This window comes from Pogoniulus pusillus, chromosome 12 (assembly GCF_015220805.1).
Source record: "Pogoniulus pusillus isolate bPogPus1 chromosome 12, bPogPus1.pri, whole genome shotgun sequence".
NCBI lineage: Eukaryota > Metazoa > Chordata > Aves > Piciformes > Lybiidae > Pogoniulus > Pogoniulus pusillus.
Window position 1 is genome coordinate 13,530,273 of NC_087275.1, and position 25,707 is coordinate 13,555,979.

Sequence of the window (25,707 nt, forward strand, 5' to 3'; positions counted from 1 at the left end):
GCCGCCGGGAGCTGTAGTTCCCTCCCGGGCGCGGGGGGTGGCGGTGTCGGCGCGCGCCGGGGCCCGCGCTGCGCGCGCTGCCCAATCCCGAGCGCGCGACGGCCTCCTCTGGGCGGCGGCGGCGGGACCCTGGGGAGCCGCAAGGGCCGCGGCTGGCGGGAGGCGTCGTGCGGCCGCTCCGCTCGGGGCTGGCGCGGCGGACGGAGGCGGCGGGTGAGTGCGACGCGGCCTGACGGCCCGGCCCGTGTTTTGTTTCCGTTTCTCCCCGGCGCCGCGAGTCTCATTTCCGTTTCGGGTTCAAACAACGACGAGGCGCCGCGGGGAGAAGGAGGGGGGAAAGCGGGCGGGGTGGTGGGGGAGACAACCGGGGCCTGCGAGGAGGGGCGGCCTCACTCGGCGGTGGGTCCGCGCTGGCCTGGTTTGCGGCTCCGCATGCTTGCCCGCGCATGGGCCTGTAACGGCGGCCCCGCGGCCGGAGGAGCGCGCTGGGGCGCCCCGTCTCGAGGGGCCTCGGCGCCTTCGGGTCAGGCCGCCGCACGCCGGCCAGGCACCCTGCGAGCGGGAAATGGAGTCGGCGGCTGTGGCGGGACGCGGGGAAGGGCCCCTCGGGCGGCTCAGAGTGCCTAGCGCGCTGGGGGAGGAGGGCGATCCCGTCCCGCCTCAGGTCCTGCGGCCCTTGTTGGGGTCGAGTCTTGCAGCACGGAGTCCTTTGCGGGACTGGAAAAGTTTTCTCGATTTGTAGAAACTAATTTTGCGTGCAAGCGTAAGAGGGTGTTTGGCATCTTGCGTAGTTTGCTTCATGGTGCTCGGCCAGGTACGTGCTGCACAAACCACTTTTCCCAGTTAAGATTTTCTGATTTCTGACTGTTGCTATGAAATGAAAACACTTGAAATCTGGCAGGGCTCCACGCCGTTTAGTGGTCTGCCGGCTTTGTCTTAAATCCCAACTGTCTGATAACTTCTAAAATCTGATCTGTAAAGAATAGGTAGTCTGTATTGGTAGTTACCGATTCGAATTGTCAGTGGGATGGGTGGTACCCAATGTTTCGCAAAGGACTGAACCACCAGAGCGTGTCCGGAGCACAAACACCTCTGGGAATCGTGCTTCAATTTCACTTCATATGGGCGTTAGTTGCCTCCGACTTCAGAATTGCCTGGTAGAATAACAGATGCTGATTTTAGTAATAGAGCTTGTGCCCCTGTAGTGATGAGTTTGTTACTTGCCTAGTTCCTTTTGTTCCACTGCGTGTGTAGATCTTTAAACAGGGAGTTCTCCCCTGACTTCACGTGTCAAACTGCAAAAGATACCGGTGTTAGTACTGGACTCCTGTGCAGGGCTAAAAAGACTGTTGACACGTAACAACCTTCTCTTACATTAGTGGAGGTCTGTGTTGGGTATTATTCGGACAGATTCTTGAATAAGAAGTAGCTGCATCTAAGGCTTTTTAGGTTGACGGAAAAATAAAAGCAAGCAAAAATCAGTAGGCTCTAACTTCTACAGATCAAGCACATTTTTTGTACGTTCCTTTGAACAAATACTACTGCTGTTGTATTCTGACAGACTGACCCTCACACCAGGCTATTTGAGTTACCTTGTTTCTCCTTCAGGAAAGGCTCAGGAAGCTTTTTTCTGTCTGAACTTACATACACTTTAAATCTCTGCATCATGCTGTAGCAACAATATTTTGCTAGACTTCATGTGAGATATTTCTGTCAGGAGTCTAGCATAGGAAAGTTCTAGCATAGGAAAAAGAAATCTTCCCCACCAGGTTTCTCTGAACTGTTAATGACTTCACATGTTTCCATGGTGTTATTCTTCCATTTTCTACCCGTCATCTCAATTTCTGGCATCTGTGCTCAATGAAACCATCTTTCTTCCTCCTTGTTTACTGTCTGTCTCTGCCTGTGCTCTTCCCTCCTACTTCCCCAGGGTAACTAGAAATGTAGTAGAGCTTTCAAGATACAAACTGCCTTTGAAGAGTGAGAGAACAGTTACTTGTCCAGCTGCCAATTTGGAGTCCAGTCCATAGGGATTTCAAAATGTCTTGCCTAATTCTGTGCAGTTATTCTGCTGTTGTAATATTTGCTCAGTGTGCATCACTTTGCATATACCAATATTGAATGTTTTCTGTGAGGAAATCATTCAAGATGGTAAATTCTTTCTGCAGGTGTGTACAGTTTTCTCAATAAAGAAAAATAAGGAAATACTATGCTAACCTCATTTTATGAACTTACTAATAAACATCTTCACTTAAAAAAAAATGATAGCTTACTCCTATTGTTTTGAGTTTTTAATAGGTACCAGTTAGCTGCTCTGTGGGTTTCCAATAAGGGACTCGAACCTTAATTTTGAAAAAATCTTTTAACAAGTCATCCAGATCACCTGTAACCATGCAGGTATTAGTTCTTCCAGATACTAAATTAGGGTTGTTGGCATTCTTCAGAAGTGATGTTTTATTCTTTTTTTATCACGATGATTGTGCACAAGGTTAAGTAATTTGGGAATTGGACTCCCAGGGCTCTGTTCAGTGGATCCTATTCAAGCAGGTAGGGGATTTTCATGGAGGTGGATCTGTGAGCAGAACAAATTCTGGTTTCTCTTCTAGTGGTGAGGGACGGAGGAACTGTTTACTTTCAGTGTACTTTAGCTTCTTACAGATACTGCCCCTGATGTCATGAAAACTAGTTTTACATAACAATAACTGTACAAGTTAGTTGATTAGTATTTCTTTGGAGAAGTTTTAGAGTTTACTAAGTTTCCTTACTAACTTGTTTTAAATAAATTATCTTAATACAGTTGAGTTTGGAGTAGAGTAGTTCCTGAAAAATAATGACCTGGTTGATTCTATTCTATTTCAGGATGGATTCTTTAGTAATCTCTTGTATTGTGGATATTTAAATAGCATGTTTTGCTTATTCTACTGTGGTGATTTTGGTTTGGTTTGGTTTTATTCTGTACTTCTTAGTCTTTTTCCTAGGTGTTGGTGGTGTTATTTATTGTAAATTGTTAATGAAATTTGGGTCAATTCTTTATTGCACGTGTTCATACTTAGGATTCATTGAGATGGTTAGTAAAACATGGCAATACTATACGAAATATGCCTTTACAGGCCAAATGCTGTAATTCTTTGTTTGCCTCTCACATTCCAATAAATTTCAGGACATGAAAATATGCTGTGTCAATGAGAATAGCTTCCCTTTTAACTGCAAAAATACGGCATTACTTTGGGACTTGGGGTATGTTCATTCTACACGTATCATCAAGTCATAGCTCATGTGAGTGACTGGTGGAAGGATGGGACAGTCACAGAACACTTTATTGTTGAGTGTATTTGCCTATGAGGAAACGGGCAGTTTCCTGTCTAGCTGTCTGTTGTATAGCTTCCTGTTGCAGCATTCTATGTAAAATGCCGCTTAAATTTATAAGCGGCACCTTTTAGCCTTGCTAAGAAGGTAATATGTACCTGAAGTTAGCCAGCAAACTATGTAAAACTTTCAAAGCATTTTCAGAAGTTCTTTGCAACCATTAAAAGCTGTAGCTAGTGCAAAACAAAAAACATTTGGTAAATTTGGATGCCTCCTAGAAAATCAGGCTTTGGACTCTGTAGTAATGTCCCTTCCTAGTCCTGGATTTGCCCCTAGAACATTTGTTTGAGGAAGAAGTGTTGTCATATATTTCATGGAATCTGTATTACCTTTGGCTTTTTTGTTGGGTGACTTCTCATCTTTAAGAACCTGTCCTGCTTTTTGGTTAAAAAAAGTTTGATATGACAGAACCCGTCGTCTAGTTTTGTTCATCTGTGACTTACCAAAAAATCCTTTTCTGTTTATAGATCTGTTCTTAAAACGTTGTAGCCATGACTAAGAGACAGGCAGAGGAGCTGATAGAAATAAAAATTGAGGGAACTGAGAAACAAGAATGCACTGAAGAAAGGTATGTACTGTCATTGCTTTTTGGTATCCATAGCCTACTGTTTGTTTATTTACGTTCTTTAGTTTCAGTTTTGTGGCTGTACACACTGGGTTTGGCTATTCAGATTTGTTATTGGGTATTATGCAATGCTTCATAGGTAGTCCTGGTTATGAAATAAGTACAAGTGTTTTCTAGCTAGGCAAAAGAAGTAACTACAGACTGATAGCAGTAATTGCTGGTTCACTGTGGTCTTGGAAATCCTGTGCTTGTTTGTTTCCACCATTTTTCAACTTCCTTGCTAGATAGGATATTACTCGTTTTGCTTGTGCCCTTCAGTTTCTGTTTCTTATCTAATAAAATGGTGGTTTTCTTTTAGAGAACCAGTAGCTGCTATAGAAAATGTGTATAGTGCTACCACGCTCTTCAGTCTTAATTGCTTAAATCCCAGTCATTTTGTTTATCACTTGCTGTGTTCTTGGTAGTTTTCCTTCCCTACTTCAATGTCTATGAGAGTGTCTGCATGCATCTGCTGCAAACCTTTTTGCTTCTTTGTATCATTCTGGAATTGAGATAAACTGTTGAATTTCTCTAGTCTGTTGCTTTGCTGTTACACAGAGCAGAAATGGTGTTCTGTATCTACTAAATACGTTGTTAGGGCCATCGAAACCATAAATACCGAAATCTGATATCCTTTGACTTAAATACCTCAAACTGTTGTTTGTTTTTTTGCTTTCTTCCTAATTTTTACAACTGTTTTTGAAAACACAGAAAGACATTTAATGTGTTGGATAAAAATAGCTGAGGATGGTAGATGGACCCCACTGTGTAAGAACCTGTCTTGTAGAATTGATATAAAACCACTTACTAGCTGTTTCTTCTGATGTCTCTGTATATTTTTACTACTTGTGAACTGATTGTCTGTATACTTTCAAATTTCCTTCTCTGTAAAAGCAGAGATACTGACTGTCTAAGGCTGATGTTTCTGGAATGTCAGTACTAGTACTGTCATCATGTTAGTGCAGGACGACCGTGACACATGACTAATGTTTCCTTCAAGGCTCCATGTAGTTCCTTCCAGTTGCCTGTTATATGCACAAAGTTTGTCCTTATGCTTACTGGTGAAAAGACAGAGTAGACTATTTTCCTTTCTTTTTTAGCCTATTAAGTTTCTGTGGGTTTAGCTTGAATGTTTTTAAATACAGTCTAGGGAAGACAAACAGAATTAGTTCTTTCTGCATTCAGGTTAATGGTGGGTAATATACTGATCATGACCTAATCTCTTGAAAACAGTAGCCTGAAAATAATCCTGGTGTTTAACCTAGTCTTTTTAATGACAACAGGATAAAAGAGAAGCTATGCAACTGTAATGGGACTAAATTTATTAATTTGCTCTCTACTCAGGCTAAGAGTTTTTCTGCATGGTATTAAGATTTCAGAGTCTATGTAACCTGTTATATAGTTTATTTCTATGTTTTTTAAAAGCTTTTCTATACCTACTATGTTAACATGTAGGTAATGTTTTGTTGTATGAATTTGGTATTTTAGCGTCGTTGAGCAAACATACACCACAGCAGAATTTGTGAGTCAAGCTATTGATATCAATGAACCAATTGGAAATCTTAAGAAGTTGCTGGAACCTAGACTGCAGTGTTCCTTGGATGCACATGAAATTTGCCTGCAAGATATCCAGGTAAATTGAAATCTGTGAATGATTTAACTTCTTAATGGAGAAGCATTTATCACTTTTCCTCATTGTTCATAGAATTCATGTTTCATTTGGTATATTAATTAAAAATAAGAGTTTAATTTTATATCCAGTTCACTGTCATCGACCATTTAATATATAAACATTAATTGCGTATGAATAAAATCAAAATACTTTTGGAATTCCTGGAACAAGGATAAGAAGGCAGAAAATAACCACCTTAAAAGTGAAAGAATGAGGTCAACAGCAACACTATCTTATCTTGAGGTAGCCCACATCATTTGTTGCTGCCTGAACTTGTGTGAGTCTGATCTTGTTCTGAATCTTAAGTAAAGCAAGAAGGTTTTTATACCATTTGGATGCATAGACAGCAAAACATTGCTCAAGAAATTGCTCTCTATTTCTGCAGGCATTGCCACCTTGAGTTGCATGTTTTATTGACAGTTACAGTTACTTGTGGCTTCCCCATAAACAACATGAAGAGTATTGCTTTAAAGAGTTTCTATGAAGGTATTAAAAACTAAGAAAAGGAACTATAAATACTTTTCACAAAGTAAGATATTGTGCTGTGTTTTGTTAGATTAGAAAATGTCCCTGTAAGTGAAACTACCTTAAACAGCACAGGGTGGTGAGTTTCAAATTCTGGTCAAATTCTTTGTCTTGTGCTGTGTCTACATAGTATTACACATCTCTGCACTCTTCTTCAGAAAATTTTCTGCAGACGCTAAACGTTTCTAATTTTCAAGGAAAATAGGGTTCTTATAACTGTGAGACTAAAACTTGATTTTTTTGTTTTAATCAGCTGGACCCAGATCGAAGTCTTTTTGATCAAGGAGTGAAAACAGATGGAACAGTGCAACTCAGTGTGCAAGTAATATCACGGCAAGGTAAGCAGTTATATTTGTGTATTATACAGACAAAATAATACTGTAGGACTGAGCAAACCTAATCCCCTACTATTTCTCACTGTAAAATTGAGAAAATTGCTGAATGACCATAGCTTCAGAATGTCTCTTTCATTGTGCACTGTTGTTATAAGTAATAGTAATTAAAATAAATGTAATGATTGATGCTATTCAAAATGTTTTTTACAGTTTCTGAGTTTAGAACAAATAACCAACAGAAAAAATCCACAACAAAACATTTGAAACCATAAAACCCAAACCTAGGTCAAATGGTGACAGTTACAGTTGGGGGTTTTCATACCAGATTAAGTATTAAGACAAGCGAAATATTTTTTTCATTTAGGTAGGTGACAGTTTGGTCTTTGTCAGGTGAGTGAGCTTGTGTGATAACTGAAATTGGTAAGAAAGGCTTGGATCACTATTTGTTGTCTGTTTTCTTGGGATGAGAAGCCAAAGTTGTGACAAAGGAGCATTAAGCAGGTGTGTGAGGGATTTGATCACACAGTTTTTATTTGTATTATCAGATGTAACAGGATATCCCTTTGTTGAATCCTCAAGAATTAGTAGCATCATTGGTCCGCTCTATTCCCTGTTCTTGCCTTTTGTTTCTTCATGTGTCTTGAGTGGAGGAACTGCCATCACTTACTGAAGACAATGTTCATGTCAGACACTGGAAACACCTGAAGATGTTCATTCCCATATGTTCAAACCAACACTAATGACAAGTTTCTAGTAGGGTGTCTTACCTGTTTTATGTCAGCAAAAGAGATTAACAAAATTTGGGGAGCATGTTTTGATTTCTTCTGGCTTCACTGTAGATAAAGTAAAGAAGAAAGCCTTTCTGGTTTGTGTAAAAAATATTAAGACTGATGGTTTGCATTTAGTGCAGAGTCTCTGATGACTAGTCGTGGGTTGAATCCTTGGTTCCCCATATGTAATGGAGATTGAACTACCTTTCTGGTTTTAAGAGCAGAAATGTTCTTTGGGGAACTAGAATAACTGCTCTTAATTAATGTATGACCAGCAGAGTGAGTGAGGTGATTCTGCCCCTCTGCTCTGGTGAGACCTTGTCTGGAGCTTTGGGGGTAATGGACCTGATGGAAAGGGTCCAGAGAAGAGGGCACAAAAAGTGATCAGAGGGCTGGAGCACCTCTCTTGTGAAGACAAGCTGAGAGACTTGGGGTTCAGCCTGCAGACATGAAGGGCCTGGGGAGACCTTACTGTGGCCTTCTGGTACCTGAAGAGGGGCTACAAAAAAGCAGATAAAATACCATTCTTGTTTGTTCTTTTTACTGGAAGGACCATACCGTCACTCCCATCTTGCCTTAACTCCTTTCTTCTGGTCAGAAGAATGGAGATGTCTGTGGGTTTCCTGTCATTATAAGAGCAGCAGTTTTGAGTGCAGCGCTTTTCTATACTCTTCTGAGCTAAGTCTCTTGCAAAGTCATAGTTAATACTAGACATTTTGAAGACAAAAGAGCAGGTTGCCTGTAGGTAGCTTTTCACCCTAGTATACTCTCTAACCTCAACCAATTGGCAGAAAAGAGGCTTGTACTGGGAGCATTTGGTATCTCTTTATAGCCAATGTCCTTGAGTTTTGTATCAGGTTATAATAATGGGGTGTATGACATTGCCACTGTATAGGGTTAACACTCCAGGGGGGATTGTGCTCCACAACTTACATGCTGTCCAAGAAAAACTGGACATCTGTTTTCTTATGCAGTAGGTAAAAGGAGAGATGTGAAATGTGATGCAGACAAGTGCAGTGAATTAATTTGATCTAACACTGCACTAGGTTAGGTGGCAGACTACTTCACAACATTCTTGGTTGTAAGCTGATGAGACTCATTACTTCGTTCTCTCTGTTTGCATTATGGATAAAGGAATAGATTCACAGTTCATTTGATACAGTTATTTGAGAGAGAGTGCATTATTTTATTGTCCAATAGTGAACTGTTCCTCTTTACAGGCTTTTTTCCTTCACTTTTGATCTTCAGGGGAAAAAAACAAAACAAAACACAAATTTAATGTGTTCCTGACATTTCCAAATAAACTGGTGTAGTACATGTTAATCTTAGATGGCTTAGATAAAACACTCTACTAAGTAAAGTACTTGTTTGCTGCTTCATCTAATAATTACTTAGTGATTGTCTACATCTGTTTCCACTTCTTAATATTGTATTACTCTGTGTTGTATGTGTGGTCTCTCTCTTGAGCTGAATTTCTTCTAAAGTCTGGAGGAGTACTTTTCTGAGAGAGTTGTTGTTACTTGTGCTACAGGCAAGTGCTCCACAATTCATTCACAGTTTGTAAGGGAAAGCAGACAATCTTAGAATTTAAGACCAATACCATTTCACATTCAGTTTGGAATGTAGGGACACAAAGATACTTTACATCACGAGACACTGAAGTTGCTATGGCCATGTGATGTTCTGTGAATCCTCCTTTCTACTACCTAACCCTAGTCAGGGTTTTCTAAGTCATAATAAAAGGGAAATCTATAGATTTTTTTTTATATGTGCAAATATGTTTGATACACATTTCTTAAAGAAGTGTGTTTATTAGTTGTAATGAGAATTATATGTCACCAAAGTGGAAAGTGGTTTTTTTTTTTCCCTGTTTAACATGTTATAGCGACGAGAAAAATCTTGCATACAAAGTCAGAAATTTGGTGAGGCACTAGTTGGGCACAACACCTTCTCAGGAGACAGCAAAGTGTTATTAGCCTTAATGAATGTGTTCCTTATTACTGCACAATAGATACAGGCATGTCTTCTATTGTTTGATATTTTAAATGACAGACATAGAACATGAAGAATTTCTTAATTTCTGTTAATGTGCTCTTGCAGGATACTGAAAAAACATGTTAACTCCTAGAGATAGCAGGGAAATAATGACAAATTGCCCCTTGGTTGGGGCAAGAGGTAGATGCTTGTTCTATTTTTGGGGGGTGAGCTGCCTTTTTTTTTTTTCATTTGTGCCCACATGCTGAACATTCTGTTGAAGATATGTGAAATCAATCGCTTAAGTAAAATAGGAAGCTTTAATACTAGAGGAAGAAAGAGAGACAGCTTTTTATTCAGGTTACTCAAGTATACACTGTATAATAAAACATGTCATTATTATTTAGGGCACTTACTGAAATTTGTTGATGCTTTTATATCATGCTTCTTTTCCAAATATGCTAACACTAATCATATTTACATTGCTGTCTTTACGTTTTGTGTTTGTTCTTTCCATACTTAGGGATAGAGCCCAAATTAAACATCCTTGAAATTGTGAAACCTGTGGAGACTGTGGAGGTAGTGATTGATCCAGATGCTCATCATGCAGAGGCTGAAGCTCACCTCGTTGAGGAAGCTCAAGTGATAACCTTGGATGGAACAAAACATATTACAACAATTTCAGATGAAACATCTGAACAAGTGACACGATGGGCTGCAGCGCTGGAAGGCTACCGGAAGGAGCAGGAACGCCTTGGAATACCGTACGGTAATAATACATGAACCTGTCTGTGTGTTTGCATGTTTGTTCAGGTAGTGGCTGAGTTCTTTTGCTCATCTGGGGGATTGATGTGGGGGTTTGTTTGTTTGCTTTTTGTTTTTGTTTTTTTTTTTATGTCTTGGGTTTTTTTTGTTGGTTTGCTTTGGTTTTGTTTTTTTTTGCCCCACAATTGATAACTAAGTTATATAACCAAAGAGCTCCACTACTTTAGTGAAGGTTTATTATATGTGTAAGTAGAGCATCAAAATCTGCATAACACAAGGGCAAAGAGAAGTAGAATCATCAATTGTAATGGTTGTATTAAAGTAGTGCTTTTTGCTCCACAACTTTTTGGTCATTGCAATTTTCAGAAAGTAATTTTATTCTTTCTCTTCTTAAAAATCTCTCTGTTAGTGATAAAGCTCTTTTTCATAGACTCATAGGGTGCTTTGGATTGGAAAGGACCTTTAAAAGTCACCTAGTTAACCCTCACTTCAATGAGTAAAGACAATTTTAATTAGACTAGAGTCCTCAGAGCCCCATCCAACCTGACCTTGAATTTTTCTGGAGATGGGTCATCCACCACCTCTCTGGGCAACCTGTTTGTGTGTGTGAATTTGAACTATACTCAGTACTTGGTGAGAATTGTCTCTGAAGTTACTGGAACAAGTAGTTCAGTTTGTAGGATGATGAGTATTTTGCATGGAAAGACATGCTTGCTTCAACATGGAAAAAGGTGATTCAGTAAGTATTCTGGTACATCATCATCTCTGAATGCCTTCTTAGTATTAAAATGAAACTTGTGAGTTTTAGACCTACATCACATGCAGGGAAGTATCTGGCTGAGTTGCTTGTTGTGACTTGCAGAAATGTACTGTCAAGGCTTGTTCAGCACATGAAGTTGTGCTATCTAAGCAGACCTGCAAAACTAGATTATATTTGGCAGGTGGGATATTTGAAAGTGTTTAAGAATTCCAGTGAAGTCACAGGTCTTTACACGACATGTATTTTGCCAGTGTTCTGTCAATGAGAACAAAACCAATTAGCAGTTTTTTGGTGAAAATTCACTTTTGATAATGTTTTGAAGGTCAATATCCTTTTGGTATGGCTTTTCCCAAAGGATTGCATTACATGCTCTCAGTGAAAGTGATGCAGTGTTACTGTCCTTTATTAAGCAAAATTGAATTTATGTCTTCTAGATGTTTAAAGAGTTAGAAAGATTTGCTTTCTTTAGTTCTTCAAATAAAAACTTGTCAAGGTGACGTCTGTTTGAGGTATTGTAATTTAAAAGTGCATAATTGCTCTGCTTCTATTTTTTGCCCTTGAGATAATGAAGTAAATATCTCTGCTTTAAATTTATGTTCCACTTAGTACTCGTTGACATGTTTTGATATATGGCATATAACCTTAAAGTTTTGAAGATGGTGCTTAGATTTATCCATCTTCTTCTATTTTGTTCACACTGCATGAGAAAACAAACTAACTGCATTAAAATATCTTGAGTCCTCATACCATGGATTGCATGTATCTTGCATTGATTATTCAGTACCATTTCTATGCATTCCTCTGTTGTGTGAGTTGTCTTTGCTGTTGTGTGCTTAGCACTGGCACTTAAATGATGTGCATGTTGTATTTTGTTGAAAAGTCAAAAACTTAACACTTCCCAAAACTCGATAATTATTCACTTCCTCTCTAGAGGCATGGGGAAAAGAATCAGAAAAGGTAAAGTGAATAATTAAAAATCATAGTCAAGGTTAAAACAATTTAATAAGCTGTCCTGTCTGTATCCCTTCCCAGCTTCTTTTGCACCCCCAGCCTATTCACTGGGAGCGGCTGAGTGAGAAGCACAGAAAGGCCCTGTGTCAGTCTAGTACTCTGACCAGGTTCTTTTACACACTCCATGCATCAAAGGTGTAATGTTTAATACTTCATTTAGTTTAAGATGGTTGATGTTACATGGGATTTTGGAGGGATAAAAATTATATTAGGAACACAATGCAAAGGTGAGTTATACTTAGAATATTCAGAATTGCAATATGCTGTTCAATCACAATACCAGTGTGATTCCCGTAAATGTGTTCACTATCATGATGTTGGGTGTCCCAAGTCACTGGGGAGGAATACATGGGTTGAAACCAGCCCAAGTTCATTGCAGTCTTTTGCTGGTGTTCTAGTTTATGTTGGGCTGAGCAGTGTTTTCATTCACCACCACGCTGGTCTGGCTGACCAAGGGAGACATTTACACCACCAGTTGATCCACTCAACTGTTAATAGCTGTTTATCGAAAACAAAGCTCACCCTCCACTGCCTTTTTTCTGAGATAAAGTCAGCCTCTTTGCATTATTCTTGAGCTTCATGGGCACTTCAATCTTGCCCATCTTCTTTGACCTCTTTCCTTATCAGGGAGTCACATTACACCCTTTGGGCGCTAGTCACACCTTGACTCTGTGCAAAGCACTACTTAGCAGTAGCTAAAACACTGTTTTGATAACTGTCCTGAAACACAGAACCATATGGGCTGCTACAAAGAAGATGTCCCAGCCAAACTCAGTATGATGGTGATTTTAAAATAGTTTAGAAACTGGGATGACATGAATGACCTTCAAATGTAACATTTCATCATCATCACATCTGAGGAAGAGCATCCTAGTGTGAAAGAGGCTACTCTTCAGAAACTTGCAGAGAAAGAAGAATAATTATATGTGCTTGAGAAAGATTTGACATGGTTCTGCTGTAAAAGCTTTTGTTACAGATCTTTTTGCCCTTTCTATTGCCCCACTAAGCAACACCACTCCATCAGACTTTAAGTGAAGTCAGCTTTCCATCCAGTTATATTTGATCATAGTAACTACACTTCTGGATGTCTAGTATTTTCTTTTATGGAAGTTACCTTGTACTGAAAAATGTACCATAATTGTATTTCCGCTGAATAGCAACACTGACTGGCCTAGAATAAAGCATTTTTTAAAACAAACAGGAGCAATTCAGGTTTTAAAACAAAATAAAGTGTTGGGGGTTTTTTAAGACCTTGAGCAAAGGTCATGCAAAAAAACCCCAAACTATGGCTTATGCTTGTTTGAACACTGTGAGTCAGTAGCTACTTGTATTTTGTTCTTGTTTTCAGTTACAGTAAGGACTAGCTCTGTATCCTCAGTGCGAAGGAACCCTGCAGTATGTAATGGGATGATTTATGGGTTTATCTTTTTTTTCCTCTTCCCCTTTATTCCTTTCCAGACCCAGTACAGTGGTCGACAGACCAGGTACTCCACTGGGTGGTGTGGGTAATGAAGGAGTTCAGCATGACTGACATTGACCTCAACGCACTCAGCATTCCTGGGCGAGAGCTCTGCAGCTTCAGTCAAGAAGACTTCTTCCAGCGTGTCCCACGAGGAGAAATCCTTTGGAGCCATTTGGAGCTTCTTCGAAAATGTATGGGGAGTTTTATGTAATGTTTTTACTTATTTTATTTCCTTCCCTTTGAAGGTGAAACCAGTTGTGAGTAGTTGTTTTTCCCCTGCTTAATGTGGACAGTAAAAACGCAGTCATTAGTGCACATGGTTCAGAGTGCGGTGTGGTGCCGCTAGTGGAATTTTGGGGTTTTTTTGATCCCGGAGAGGTTTATACAGTACTGGGCCTGTTGGCGACGGACTGGGGCCAGCTGCCTCAAAGAGGGAGAAGGGTTCCCACCCATGAGTCGGCAGGGCTCATCAAGAGGGTTTTAAACTAGGTTCAAACAGGAAAGTGGATAAATCCACGCTCACTAGAGATGAGCATAGGGCTGGCATTCCAGTGTTGGGAGGGAAAATTGAGAGCCCAGCTCAACTACTTCTACACCAATACATGCAGCATGGGTAACAAACAGGAGGAGCTGGAAGGTGTTGTACAGCAAGATAGCTATGACTTAGGCACCATTGTAGAAACGTGGTATGACTCTTATGATTGGCGTGTTGCAATGGATGGCCTTAAGCTCTTCAGAAGGGATAGGCAGGGAAGGAGAGGTGGTAAGGTGGCTCTGAGTATAAGAGAGTGTTTTGATTTTATAGAGATCAACAAATAAGAAGGCAAAGTCAAATGCTTGGTGGTAAGGACGAAGGGAAAGGCCAACAGGGCTGATAACCTACTGGGGGTCTGTTACAGACTGAGCTGGCAGAATTCTCGCAATCCCCAGCTCTTATTCTAGTGTGGAGCTTCAATTTACTGGGCATCTACTGGAAAGAGAACACAGCAGACAGGAAACAATCTAGGATGTTCCTGGATTGTGTGGAAGATAACTTCCTGACATAGCTGGTAAGCAAGCTTACCAGAGGAGGTGCCTCTTTAGACCTGCTGTTTACAAACAGGACTGGTGGTTGGAGGTCATCTTGGATCTAGCAACCATGAAATAATAGAGTTCTTGATTCTTGGTGAAGTAAGGAGAGGGGTCAGCAAAACCACTATTGTGGATTTCCAGAGGACATACTTTGGCCTGTTCAGGACACTCGTTGAGAGTCCCTTGGGGAAACAGTCCTGAAGGATATAGGGAGACTGAGCGTTCTTCAAGAAGGAAGTCTTGGAGGTGCAGGAGCAGGCTGTCCCCATATGTCTTAAGACAAACTGTTGGAGGAGATGATTGTTCTGGCAGAGCAGGGCTTTTTCACTGGGGCTCTGGGGTAAAAAGGAGAGTTTACCACCTTTTGGATGAAGGGGCAGGCAACTCAAGAAGGGTACAGGGTTCTATTTACATTGTGCAGAGAGAACATCAGAAAGGCAAAAGTTCAGCTAGAACTTAATCTGGCCACTGTTGTAAGACATATTAAAAAAGGTTTTTAGAAGCACTTTAACAACAGGAGGAGAGACAAGAAGAATCTCTATCCTTCATTGCATGCAGGAGAGGAACATTGCCACTAAGGATGAGGAGAAGGCTGAGGCTGCCTTTGCTTCAGTCATTAGCAGTCAGACCAGTTATCCTAGGGGCATTCATCTCTCTAAGCTGGAAAACGGTGGAAAAGATTTAACTTACTCATAATCCAAGAGGATGAAGCAGTTAGCAACCTGCTTCACTACCTGGACAGTCACAAGTCTGTGGACCCAGATATGAGCCACTCAAATGCTGAGGGAGCTGGCAGAGGAGCTTGCCAAGCCACTTTTAATCATCTGTCAGCAGTCCTGCTTAACAGGGAAAGTATGAGGTGACTAGAGGCTTGCCAGTATGACACCCATCTACAAGAGGGGCCAGGGGAGGCTTCGAGGAACTACAGGCCTGTCAGACTGACCTTGGTACTGGGAAAGACTATGGAGCAGTTCGTCCTGAATGTACTTGTGTGGCACATGCAGGGCAACCAGGGAATTGGGCTAGCCAGTGTGGGTTCATGAAAGACGGGTCATGCTTGACATACTTCATCTTCTATGACCAGGTGACCTGCATAGTGGATGAGGGAAAGACTGTGGGTGTTGTCTGCCTGGACATTAGTAAAGCCTTTGACACTATCTCCCACAGCATTCTACTAGAGAGTCTGGCAGCTCATGTCTTAGACAGGTGTACTTTTCACTGGGCAGAAAGCTGGGTGGATGGCTGAGCCCAGAGAGTTGTGAGCAGAATTAAATCCAGTTGGCAGCTGGTCAGAATTAGTGTTTCTCCAGGCTCCATTTTGAGGCAAGTCTTGTTTAATAGCTTTATCAGAGATGAGGGGTTTAAATGCACCCTTGGTAATTTTGCACGGTGCCAAATTTGGCAGGAGTGTTGATCTGTTTGAGTATAGGGAAGGCTCTGCAGAGGGATCTGGATGGGATGGATTGATGAGCTGCCAACTGTATGAGGTTCAACAAGGCCAGATGCTGGGTACTGCACTTGGGTCACAACAACCCCATTCAGTGCTTCAAGTTTGGGGCGGAGTGGCTTGAGAGCTGCCTGGCAGGAAAGGGGCTGGGGGTTGATAGCTGGCTGAATACAGGCCATCATATGGTTGGCTATATGTTGGCCAAGAAGTCCAACAGCACTGTGGCCTGTGTCAGGAATAGTGTGGCCAGCAAGAGTAGGCAAGTGATCGTGCGCCTGCACTTGGCACTGGTGAAGCTGCAGCTTGAGTCCTTTGTTCAGTTTTGGACCCCCTCAGCGTAAGAGGAAGTGTTAGTAAGAATGTCTGCTGTTGTGCAATGTGACTGCCTGTCTTTCCTCAAACTTCATAATAAATAGCAAGTATTCCTCCTTTGGTGATTCCTCCTTTGTTTTAATAAAGATTTTCAGTTTGCACTTCTCCTGAATTTGACAGTTTTATAATTAAATATTGATTGTGAGTTATCTACTGTGTGTAGTTGTCATGTGAAGATTATGAAACATAGGCAATGAAATCTTTAGATTGTACACAGCACAACTGACAAGTGATGTGTCATACATATATACTTACATTTCCGATTTACCATGCTTGGATAGAACTTGACAGACTGAAAACTTATTTCCATCTTCATTTACATGATACAGCTAAAGATTTTAAGGGATGGAGGATGCATAAAGTACCTTGAAATTCACCATGTACAGCTTTGTTTCTGAAAACTGAATGACAGATGTGAAATGTCTCTACTTAAGATGAAACCATAAGCTATGCTTGTTTCTTGCAAAATGGCAACAAATTTTGATTAATTTTTTTTCCCTCTATGGAAAATTTTTGAGCCTCATTTGACTTGAAATATGTAGGCTAAACAAAAACTTTTCCTTTTTCTAATTTGCAGATGTGTTGGCTAGCCAAGAACACTCTGGAGAAATAGCAACTGTTACTATTGATCAGCGTAAGTACTTCTGCCAGCAATTAATTCAGGCCACTAATTGTTTGCAGATTTAGCCCTGTACTTTGGTTCAACAGTGTAATAGTACAACATTTAGAAATTCACTTGGGAGAGTGGTTTCACTTGGTGAGGGGAGGAGGGCATATTTTAAACTATTAAAGCAAAATGTTGAGTTTCTCAGTGTTTTGTTACTGACTGGAAGGTGATGTCTGACCCAAACGATGAAAGTTTTGGATGGTAGGTATTTTCCATTGTCTTGAAATAAACTGTCTAGGATACATATTTGAGGTCTGGAGTTGTTTTGTTTTTTTTACGTTACAAATTGCATTAATGAATAGATATACTAAAATACCATAATTTCAAAAGAAAGTGTTTCTAAAAATGTAAAGGAGTGTGTAAGAGAAAGCCTGCTTAGAAACCAATACTAGAAAAAAGAATACATTAAGGTAACTTTCCATAGTTTTAACATGCATTCCTCCAGATGAGAATCAGTGTTATAAATTATTAAAATGAGTCTATGTTTGGGAGACATGTAAGCAGCTTACATGTTTAATAGACAGACCAAATACTGCATCCTGGATTTGTGTCTTAAAGTCACCTAGAGTGGGGCATTTGCATCCACTTCTACTATTGTAAGAGAAGGATATTTAATTGGTGTTTGAATAGTATGTATGGAGGGAGGGCTGTACAGTGACTATAGAGAAGAATGTGTTCGGGGTAGATCATATGAGAATGGCATAAAGATAAAAACAGAAGGCATGACAAGGTGATTTTTTAATGGAAACTTGTAATACACTGGATAGTAAACTAAAGCTGATGTTTTATCTGTAATGTGGCATCTCCGATATGTCTGGAACAATTTGTGCCATAAGGTGTAAAGAGGCTTTATTCCTAGCGTTATGACTTAGTGTGTCTTTTAAGCAATGGGGAAAACTAGCTCCTGGATGTTTTGATAATGCAGGTGATACATAATATATGCTTATTTCTGTGCCAGCAATTTATAATTGATGTTCTGCAATCTTCTCTGCTTTACAGCTGTGCAGATTATTCCAGCGTCAGTACAGCCTGCTACCCCAACCACCATTAAAGTAATCAACAGCAGTGCAAAGGCAGCTAAAGTACAGAGATCTCCAAGGATCTCTGGGGAAGATAGAAGTTCCCCTGGGAACAGAACAGGTACTGTCTCCATAATTTTTTAAATGCAAATGAAGTAGGACACTTACTAATTTCATAGATTCATAGAATGGTTTGAGTCAGAAGGGACCTTAAAGGTCATTAGTTCCAATCCATTCTTCACTAGACCAGATTACAGTTTTCTGGAATACTTCTTTGTCCCTCGAAGTGTGAGGTTTGTAGAAGTCCATGTGTACAATGGAGTCTGTAGCTGCAAATTGGATCGCAAGCACCTTCAGACCTGGCAGTTTGGTTAGCTCACACAGGCAACATGTTAATGTGCTTCTGCTTTTGACTCCTGAAGTAAATAAAATGTGTTAAATTGTTTCTCTTCCTATCACATAATAGTCTGTTCTCTTAAACCAGTGTGTAGTATTTATTGAAGCTTTTGATTTCTTTACACTTTCTGTTGCAGAAAGGGGAGAAAATAAACTGTATGTTGTAGAATAATGGCCTAGCTACCACTTGCTCTGCCTTTTTCCTCTCTTCCTGCAATTTGGTGACTATGGGATCTAGGAAGCTTTAGCTTTCTGGTTTTGCACACTAGATGTACAGTTTATTTTTGCATTACTTCTATTTGGACATACTTTTTGATTATTAATGAGTCATTCCAATTTCTTTGTCTCTTTTCTTTTGTCATCTTTGCTTGGGTTCTGTCCACTGTCCAATCATTCTGTTAAAATCCTTTCCTCGCTTCTCTCTTGAATTTTTGTTTTACACCATCTATTAATGTCTGTTATGATGCCACTCGAGATTCTTGGCCAAGATTTTATCAGCTGACAGTAATACTAATGACTTCTCAGGAAAACATTTACAAAAGAATAATCAAAATGCATTAAGTGCAAATTTTCCTTCTGTCACTTATGCTATGTTGATCAGCTTTGATGTGTTAGTTGAAAATGTTTAGCTTAGAGTGGAATATAAAAAGAGCTAAATGAAATGGATCTTGTAATTCTTATTTCAACAGGAAACAATGGCCAGATCCAGTTATGGCAGTTTTTATTAGAACTTCTCACTGACAAAGATGCTCGGGACTGTATTTCTTGGGTTGGTGATGAAGGAGAGTTTAAGTTGAATCAACCTGAACTGGTCGCACAAAAATGGGGACAGCGTAAAAACAAACCCACAATGAATTATGAGAAGCTTAGTCGTGCTTTGAGGTAAGAAACTGATCGGGTCTGAAGTGGTTTGCTTCCACTTGTCTACTTTTAACTATCGTAATGCAAGACTTGTGCTTTCTTTACTAAAGGGATAAACAGATCCTCTAAAACTCCTCTTTCACATCAGATCATGCTAGTCTTAGGGGTACAGTATTTGCTGGACATAGTTTTGTTTTTTAGGGATGTTCACTAACTTCTTTACTGTAAGGGTCACAGAGCAGTGGAACGAACTTCCCAGAAAGGTTGTGGAGTCTCCTTCTCTGGAGACTTTCAAGGCCTGTCTGGATGCGTTCCTCTGTGATCTGTGCTAGATCGTGTGGTCCTACTCTGGCAGGAGGGTTGGACTCGATCTCCTTGGGTCCCTTTCAACCCCTAATATCCTGTGAGCCTGTGTCAGGCAGCAGATGCACAGCTTAATTATGTCCTTTCATTTGTCTTTTAACTTCCTGAGGCACAGTCTGGTGAATGTCATAAAAAATTTCTGAGTTTGATAAGACAGTGGACAAATCAATTAAATGTTACATACTTATTCTAATACCTCTCCTTAGGTGTCTGTTGGAGTCTTTTGCGTTCTAGATGGATCCTTAGTCTGGTCTGAAGTGGCTGCTTTGGCATTATTTAAATTTTGAATTTAAGTGTTACTTTTTTTCACAGGATCATAAAGTCCATTGTGTGGGAAGGGCTTTTGCTAAATCCACTGCCCAAAGCAGCAGAGCCCTTCTAGTAGAGTTGCTCCCCAGCCTGGACTGTTGCAATAACATTCCCATATTTCCAACCTGTTCTTGTGAATCTATGCATTTGTGCACTAAAAGTATATGTGAGAACTTTCTGGAGCATAAGAATAATGCTAATTGTTTGGAGTTTTTTGGGTTTGTAAGCAAACTGTGCAGATTTCAAAGGCAGCTGAAGAACTTTAGAATAATGTTCTTATCACTGGGATATTAATCAGATGTCAGTATTTTACATGAATCACTATTGGAGAGGTTTTACATTTATATTTTAGTTGCAGAATTACAGAAACCACATTCCTCAAAATGCTGCCATTTTGGCAGCTGTATCAATATCAACATGTTTTCAAACACTTGAATGTCTGAAGGGATAGTTAGTGCCTCTTGCTACTCCCATGATAAATAATGTTGCCAAACTAAAATTTCATTAAATGATAATATATTTTGTTTATTAATATACTGAAATTGTCACTTCATGCAGAAAATTTATATTGATGTTATTGAGAAATGCACTAGCTTCTCTGTCCAGCTGTAGGAAAACCAAGCCATAACAGGACGAAAATGGAAGAAAACTTTTTTTGTTATGTGTACCTTGGTAAATTTTCTTTAGTTATCCAGTAGGGAAGTGATGCTTGAAAAATAATTTCATCTCCTGTATTATTCTGAAAAAGTTTTCATGTGACTTGGAACACTCCAGTAACTAAGGCTTTGAAAACTTGCATGAGTATTTATTTTTAGATTTCTGTATTTTTGAACAAACAAATGGGATAATCAGAAATGCATTCAATATAAGATTGTAAAAAGCCTCTCATCACGTTGCCTCAATTCTAACTTGAGTGTTTCTGCATGAGATGTGGAAATCTGGCATGGTTTCAGGCCTTTGCATGAATGCAGCCTAATCTCCTGTGCTCCTTTTCCTTTCTAAACATATCATTAATGTGGGCTAAGTCATTTTAAGAAATGTATTTAGTTTTGTAAAGTGTTTTTCTACAGCATTATTTTGAGACAGGCTTTATTGTACAGGACTGTACAATAAATATAAATGCTTGTACAGAGTTATTTTTATATATATGTATGTGTGTATATATAGGTATATTGATAGATAAGCATATGTTTGGAAGGTGACAGTTGACATATACCATGGCCACATATTTCACACTCTGGCTTTCTGCAGATATGTTGCATTGATCCAGGTGAGCACAGCTCCCAGTTTCTCAATTTCTTTCTCCAGTACCTTGCCACATTCACCATGGATGCCTTCCCTGTGTTTCCATGCTCTTAAATAATACTGCATTTATCTAAGCTATTCTGTATTCAACATGCAAGGATTGTTGTGGAGAAGTGCTGAATGAGAGTGGGGTAGCAGTTAAGATCACGAATAACAAGGTGGAAGTAAACAGGAGTTGAGGGAGGCACAGATGTTAGCATGGAGTAGAGTGAGAGGGACTGAAGAGGAAGCTTATCATAACAGTGTCATTCAGGAGAAAGGTGATGGAGAGCTTTTGCAAATGGACCAAACTTTCTTTACCCACAGAGCAGTAGCAAGCTATTTTGACAGTTCTTGTACTCCATAACATCTCTGTGGCTTCTTGCATGATACTCATAACCAGGCGGCTTGCCAGCATCTTTTTCTACATAGCCTCTCTCTTATCTTCTCTTTGGTCCTGTTGCTTAGATCCTGACCTTCAAAAGTGATAAATTAAAAGGCAGGTTTTTTTCCTTGCAGAATTTGAGCAATTCTGAAGAAATCTGGTTTGATTCATAGTAACTTACATTTTTCTCACTAGAGCTGGGAGACCTCTGTGGGGGAAGAGTTCCTAACCCACCACATCTTTTGATTTAATTTTGCTAGTGAATGAGAATCACCTTTACTTTACAAGCATTTCACTCACAGGACTAATTTTTTAGACAGTCAAGAAGGTTTGCTTGTACTGCATTTGGGTGATGGTTTTGAGGAAATTGTCTTTCTAAATACTTTTAAAATGTTTTCAGTCAGTTTTGATTTTTCCAAATTAAAAGCTTGTTAAGCTCATCAAGTTCCAGTTATGAACACTTCCAGGGAGCAGACATCCACAACTTCTGAGAAACTTATTCCAATGTGTCATCACCATCACAGTAAATAATTTCTTCATTGCATCTAATGTAAATCCACAGTTTGTTAGTTGGAAACCATTGTCCCTCATTCTATTCTACACACCCTAGTAGGTGTACTCCCCCATCTTTAGTGTAGGCCCCCTTTAAGTGCTGGAAGGCTGCTGTAAGTTTGCCCCACAGCCTGCTCTTTTTCCAGGCTGAACATGCCAAACTCTCTGAAACTGTCCTCATAGGGGAGATGTTCCAGCCTTTCAAATCACTTTTGCAGCCCTCCTCTGGACTTGCTTGAGCCGGGTCCATTTATTTCTTGTGCTGCAGGCCCCAGAAATGGACATAGTGCTTCAGGTGAGGTCTCAGAAGAGGAGAATCAACTGAGAGAATGGCCTTCTTTCACACTTATTTTGCTGCAGCCCGGCATGTGATGAGCTTTTTGGGCTGAGAGTGTATACTGCTACTTGTAATGTTTTTCATCCTACAACACACTCGGGTCCTCCTCTGCAGGCCTACTCTTAATCCAGTCTGTATGTGTGCTTATGTCCTAGCCACAGGGTTTTATTAATGAGAAGTGTGACATTCTTTCTGCTAATGCCCACAGTGAGATAAGAACAAAACTGTAAAATGCAAACTTTTTTTGTTCATATCACCTAGGGTTTCTGGAAAGCTGTGGGCTGTATAGAGTTGGTTATCCATACCACACTTGTGACCAGTCTGATTGTTCCTGTTACACAATGTGTGAAGTTGTCATAGAGAAGTCACTTTTAGTTGTAAATAAAGGCAAAATCTGTAGTTGTGCCTCATGTGAGCTACAAAGGAAAACAAAACCCCAACGAACAAACATGCTTTTATAGTTTTACTTCCATCTTTAAAAACAATAGAGAGAGAATGTCTGTTCTTTATTACCATAGACTCTGCAATGCTAATTTTCAAGCTGTTTCTTCTAACATTTTTTTCCCTGAGAAAACAAGATATGAATAAAGAAAGCAAGAGACAATGCTGTAAGGGGAGACAACAAGGCAAAGTGCTAAACAAAACTTACTTCCCTCAAATTGACTTGACCTTTTTTTTTTTTTTTACAGGTATTACTATGATGGAGATATGATCTGCAAAGTGCAAGGTAAGAGGTTTGTGTACAAATTTGTCTGCGACTTGAAAACTCTCATTGGATACAGTGCAGCAGAGTTGAATCGGTTGGTCACAGAATGTGAGCAGAAGAAACTAGCCAAGATGCAGCTTCATGGCATTGCACAGCCAGTTACAGCAGTGGCACTAGCCACAGCATCCCTGCAAACAGAGAAAGATAATTAAGCACTGGGACCTGAAAACGGGAGCCTTTCCTGTGTAGCCAGAGCAGTTGATGCTCTTAACCGTTGTTGGAATTGGAAACTACTTTTGTTTCTTGACAGTACAATACAGAGCATGGTTTTCTATAAAGAACTGGGACTCTCATAAATTTCCATCTTTTATCAGCTTATATTTCAATGTAAATTAGGGGATCACCACAACTTCTGCACCTTTGAGTCAGGACCTCTATGGTATGCAATCTGAAATTGGTGAGAAAGGTTGAACTGGTCAACACACTGTGTCCACAGGTGTGCAAAGTACTTTTTTGCAGCACTTTTAACAAATGGGAATAGCTACAGCAAGCAGGCTTGTCAGTTGTCTCAACTTTGTCATGACCAGTCTTTTACACTCTGCTGAACTACCAAATAGCATTCGATGCTTTCAAAGTTAAAACATTTAGTATTCTCATTTAATCAAGCAGAGCTGTAAGACACATTAAATGTTACAAATTGTCCAGTTCTTTAAACAGCTTCTGTGTTTATAAGCAAAGAAACTAAGACTATACTGAACTGAAGGTTGGTGTTGAAGAAGGAGATCCAGGTTTAGATCTGGCTTAGGTGAAAAGCCTATTAAGAGTATTTCATTGTAATATGTAGATATACATATATGAGTGCAAGTACTTAACTGGTTTGAATGACATTGTTAATGCTAGCCAAATAGCAAAAAAAAAAAGGTAAACTTCTTGCTCTGGTATTGCCTTCCCCATCAGGTGGTTTGCAAACTTGATAAAACAGCCCTCACCCAAAAGTAGTTTGTTACGGTGGGAGCATTTTAATGCTCTGATCCGCAAGGTGCTTATACTTGTATAATAATCAACCTTAGTAACAGAAGACCTAAGTTAATCACAGTCAGTAGTCCCTGCTCAGAAAAAAAAATTGAAGTTGAAAATAATTTTACAGAGAACGGGTTTGATTTCCAAATTAGTGTACAGTCGACATACATTAAAATACAAATATGTATTTTGTATTCAAAATTAATTAATTTCTGAACTTCAGCTGATGTTTTTGAAGCTTCATAAGCCAAAAGCATGCTCCAGAGCTGAATGCAGTTTGAAGTCTGGGTAAAGAGAGAAAAAAAAAATGTATACTGAATTCTGAGCTACAGAGAGTACTTTTGAGCTTTTGCATTGATGCCTATGCCTTCTGATGGCTGAAAAAGATACCACTTTGGTTTTGCTTTTGCTAATGTTATCATTTGCTAATGTCAGTAACTCATTACTAAACAGCATATTATCTCACTAGTATTTTCTAACTTTCTGTAAGTGCAGCCTCTTCTTAACAGTTAAAATGCAAATAGATGAGGGAAAACTTTTAATTCTGTGAGGGAATGAGCTGCTCTTAAACATGAAATAAAAAATGCTTGTGCAGTGGGGCTCTAAACATGAAATGTGTTTATACTGAGTAGCAACAGCACCAGGCTTGCTGGCAGAGCATAGAGAACACAGTCATATTATTTTAAAGATGCATTGAGGGCAGAACTTTTTATTTACAGGTTAGTGTTCACCTGCAGATAATTTTTGCATGTAGTTCTAGCCTACCTTTTTCATCATCACCACGGTAATAAGTGGGGGACGCTGCCAGATTCTTTCAGGAAGTCTTAATATTGTTTTCATTCTTGAGCTCTTAAAGCATTCCATCTACTGGGCTTGGTGGTTTTACTTTGTTTTTAAAAAGATCTTAAGCCCTGAGCAAAATGTGTACATGTCACAAGAGGCCAACCACTAAACCATTTATTACCCTTAGAGTAATTCAGTACCACCAGTTGGCAAGTGTTTGAGGTGACTTATGCAAACAGTTCCAAGTTTGCTAACTAAGGACAAAATGAAGCTGATAATTCATTGACAGCAAGCATGTAACACTGCTCCATTGTTAAACAGAAGGCTAGTAGAAGCCACTAGTTCTATTTAGCAGAGTTCAGGAGAAGCCTTTTTAGTTAAAACACAGTACAAAAAAAGTTTGAAATAACAGCTTTCTAGATCAAACTGGCCTGTGGGAGGATAAGCTAACAGCAAAACTGAAAGGTAGTATCAATACTTCATCCCCCTGAACGTTCCTGTTACATGATAAGGCCTCTAGGGGAATCTTCTAATATCACACTTCCTTTGTAAATACATCCAATTATTATTTTGCCGTTTTTCAATAGCTTTGATAGTCTTTGGGGTTCTTTGTTGTGGCATCATCTGCTTTTCTGCTGTGTTCTAATTAGTGAAGAAGGGATCTTTCAAAGTGGTGTAAAATCACTGTCACATTCTCTGTATTTGAGGGAGAAATCTGTGACTAACTTGATGTCTTCAATGAAATAATAAAAGATGTAGAATATATTGTCAGAGGTTGTTCTGTTGCTGCCAGAAGGAAAACATAGAAAGAATATTCCCAGTTTTTTGTAAAATTGAAGGGTTTTTGCATACTTTTTAAATAAAGACACTTATACTCTGCTAATAATTATG

The 25,707-nt window shown here is 39.6% G+C and overlaps 1 protein-coding gene across 7 annotated transcripts in view; it reads left to right on the plus strand.

The window, feature by feature from the left end:
• The first annotated feature begins 51 nt into the window (after positions 1–51).
• Positions 52–25,707, plus strand: part of GABPA (GA binding protein transcription factor subunit alpha) — a 92,854-nt gene continuing 67,198 nt past the window's right edge. For 4 of the 7 annotated variants that reach the window (XM_064152353.1, XM_064152357.1, XM_064152354.1 and 1 more), the window contains exons 1-10: positions 372–814; positions 3,834–3,934; positions 5,459–5,603; positions 6,421–6,505; positions 9,770–10,015; positions 13,241–13,435; positions 16,712–16,768; positions 17,801–17,941; positions 18,906–19,098; positions 22,997–23,034. In XM_064152353.1, the coding sequence (XP_064008423.1) occupies positions 3,858–3,934; positions 5,459–5,603; positions 6,421–6,505; positions 9,770–10,015; positions 13,241–13,435; positions 16,712–16,768; positions 17,801–17,941; positions 18,906–19,098; positions 22,997–23,034 (1,177 nt within the window). In that variant the 5' untranslated portion in view covers positions 372–814; positions 3,834–3,857. Of the gene's footprint in view, positions 214–371; positions 815–3,833; positions 3,935–5,458; positions 5,604–6,420; positions 6,506–9,769; positions 10,016–13,240; positions 13,436–16,711; positions 16,769–17,800; positions 17,942–18,905; positions 19,099–22,996; positions 25,703–25,707 lie in introns of those variants that run through there. The other 3 variants (XM_064152352.1, XM_064152358.1, XM_064152351.1) reach the window with 3 other exon arrangements.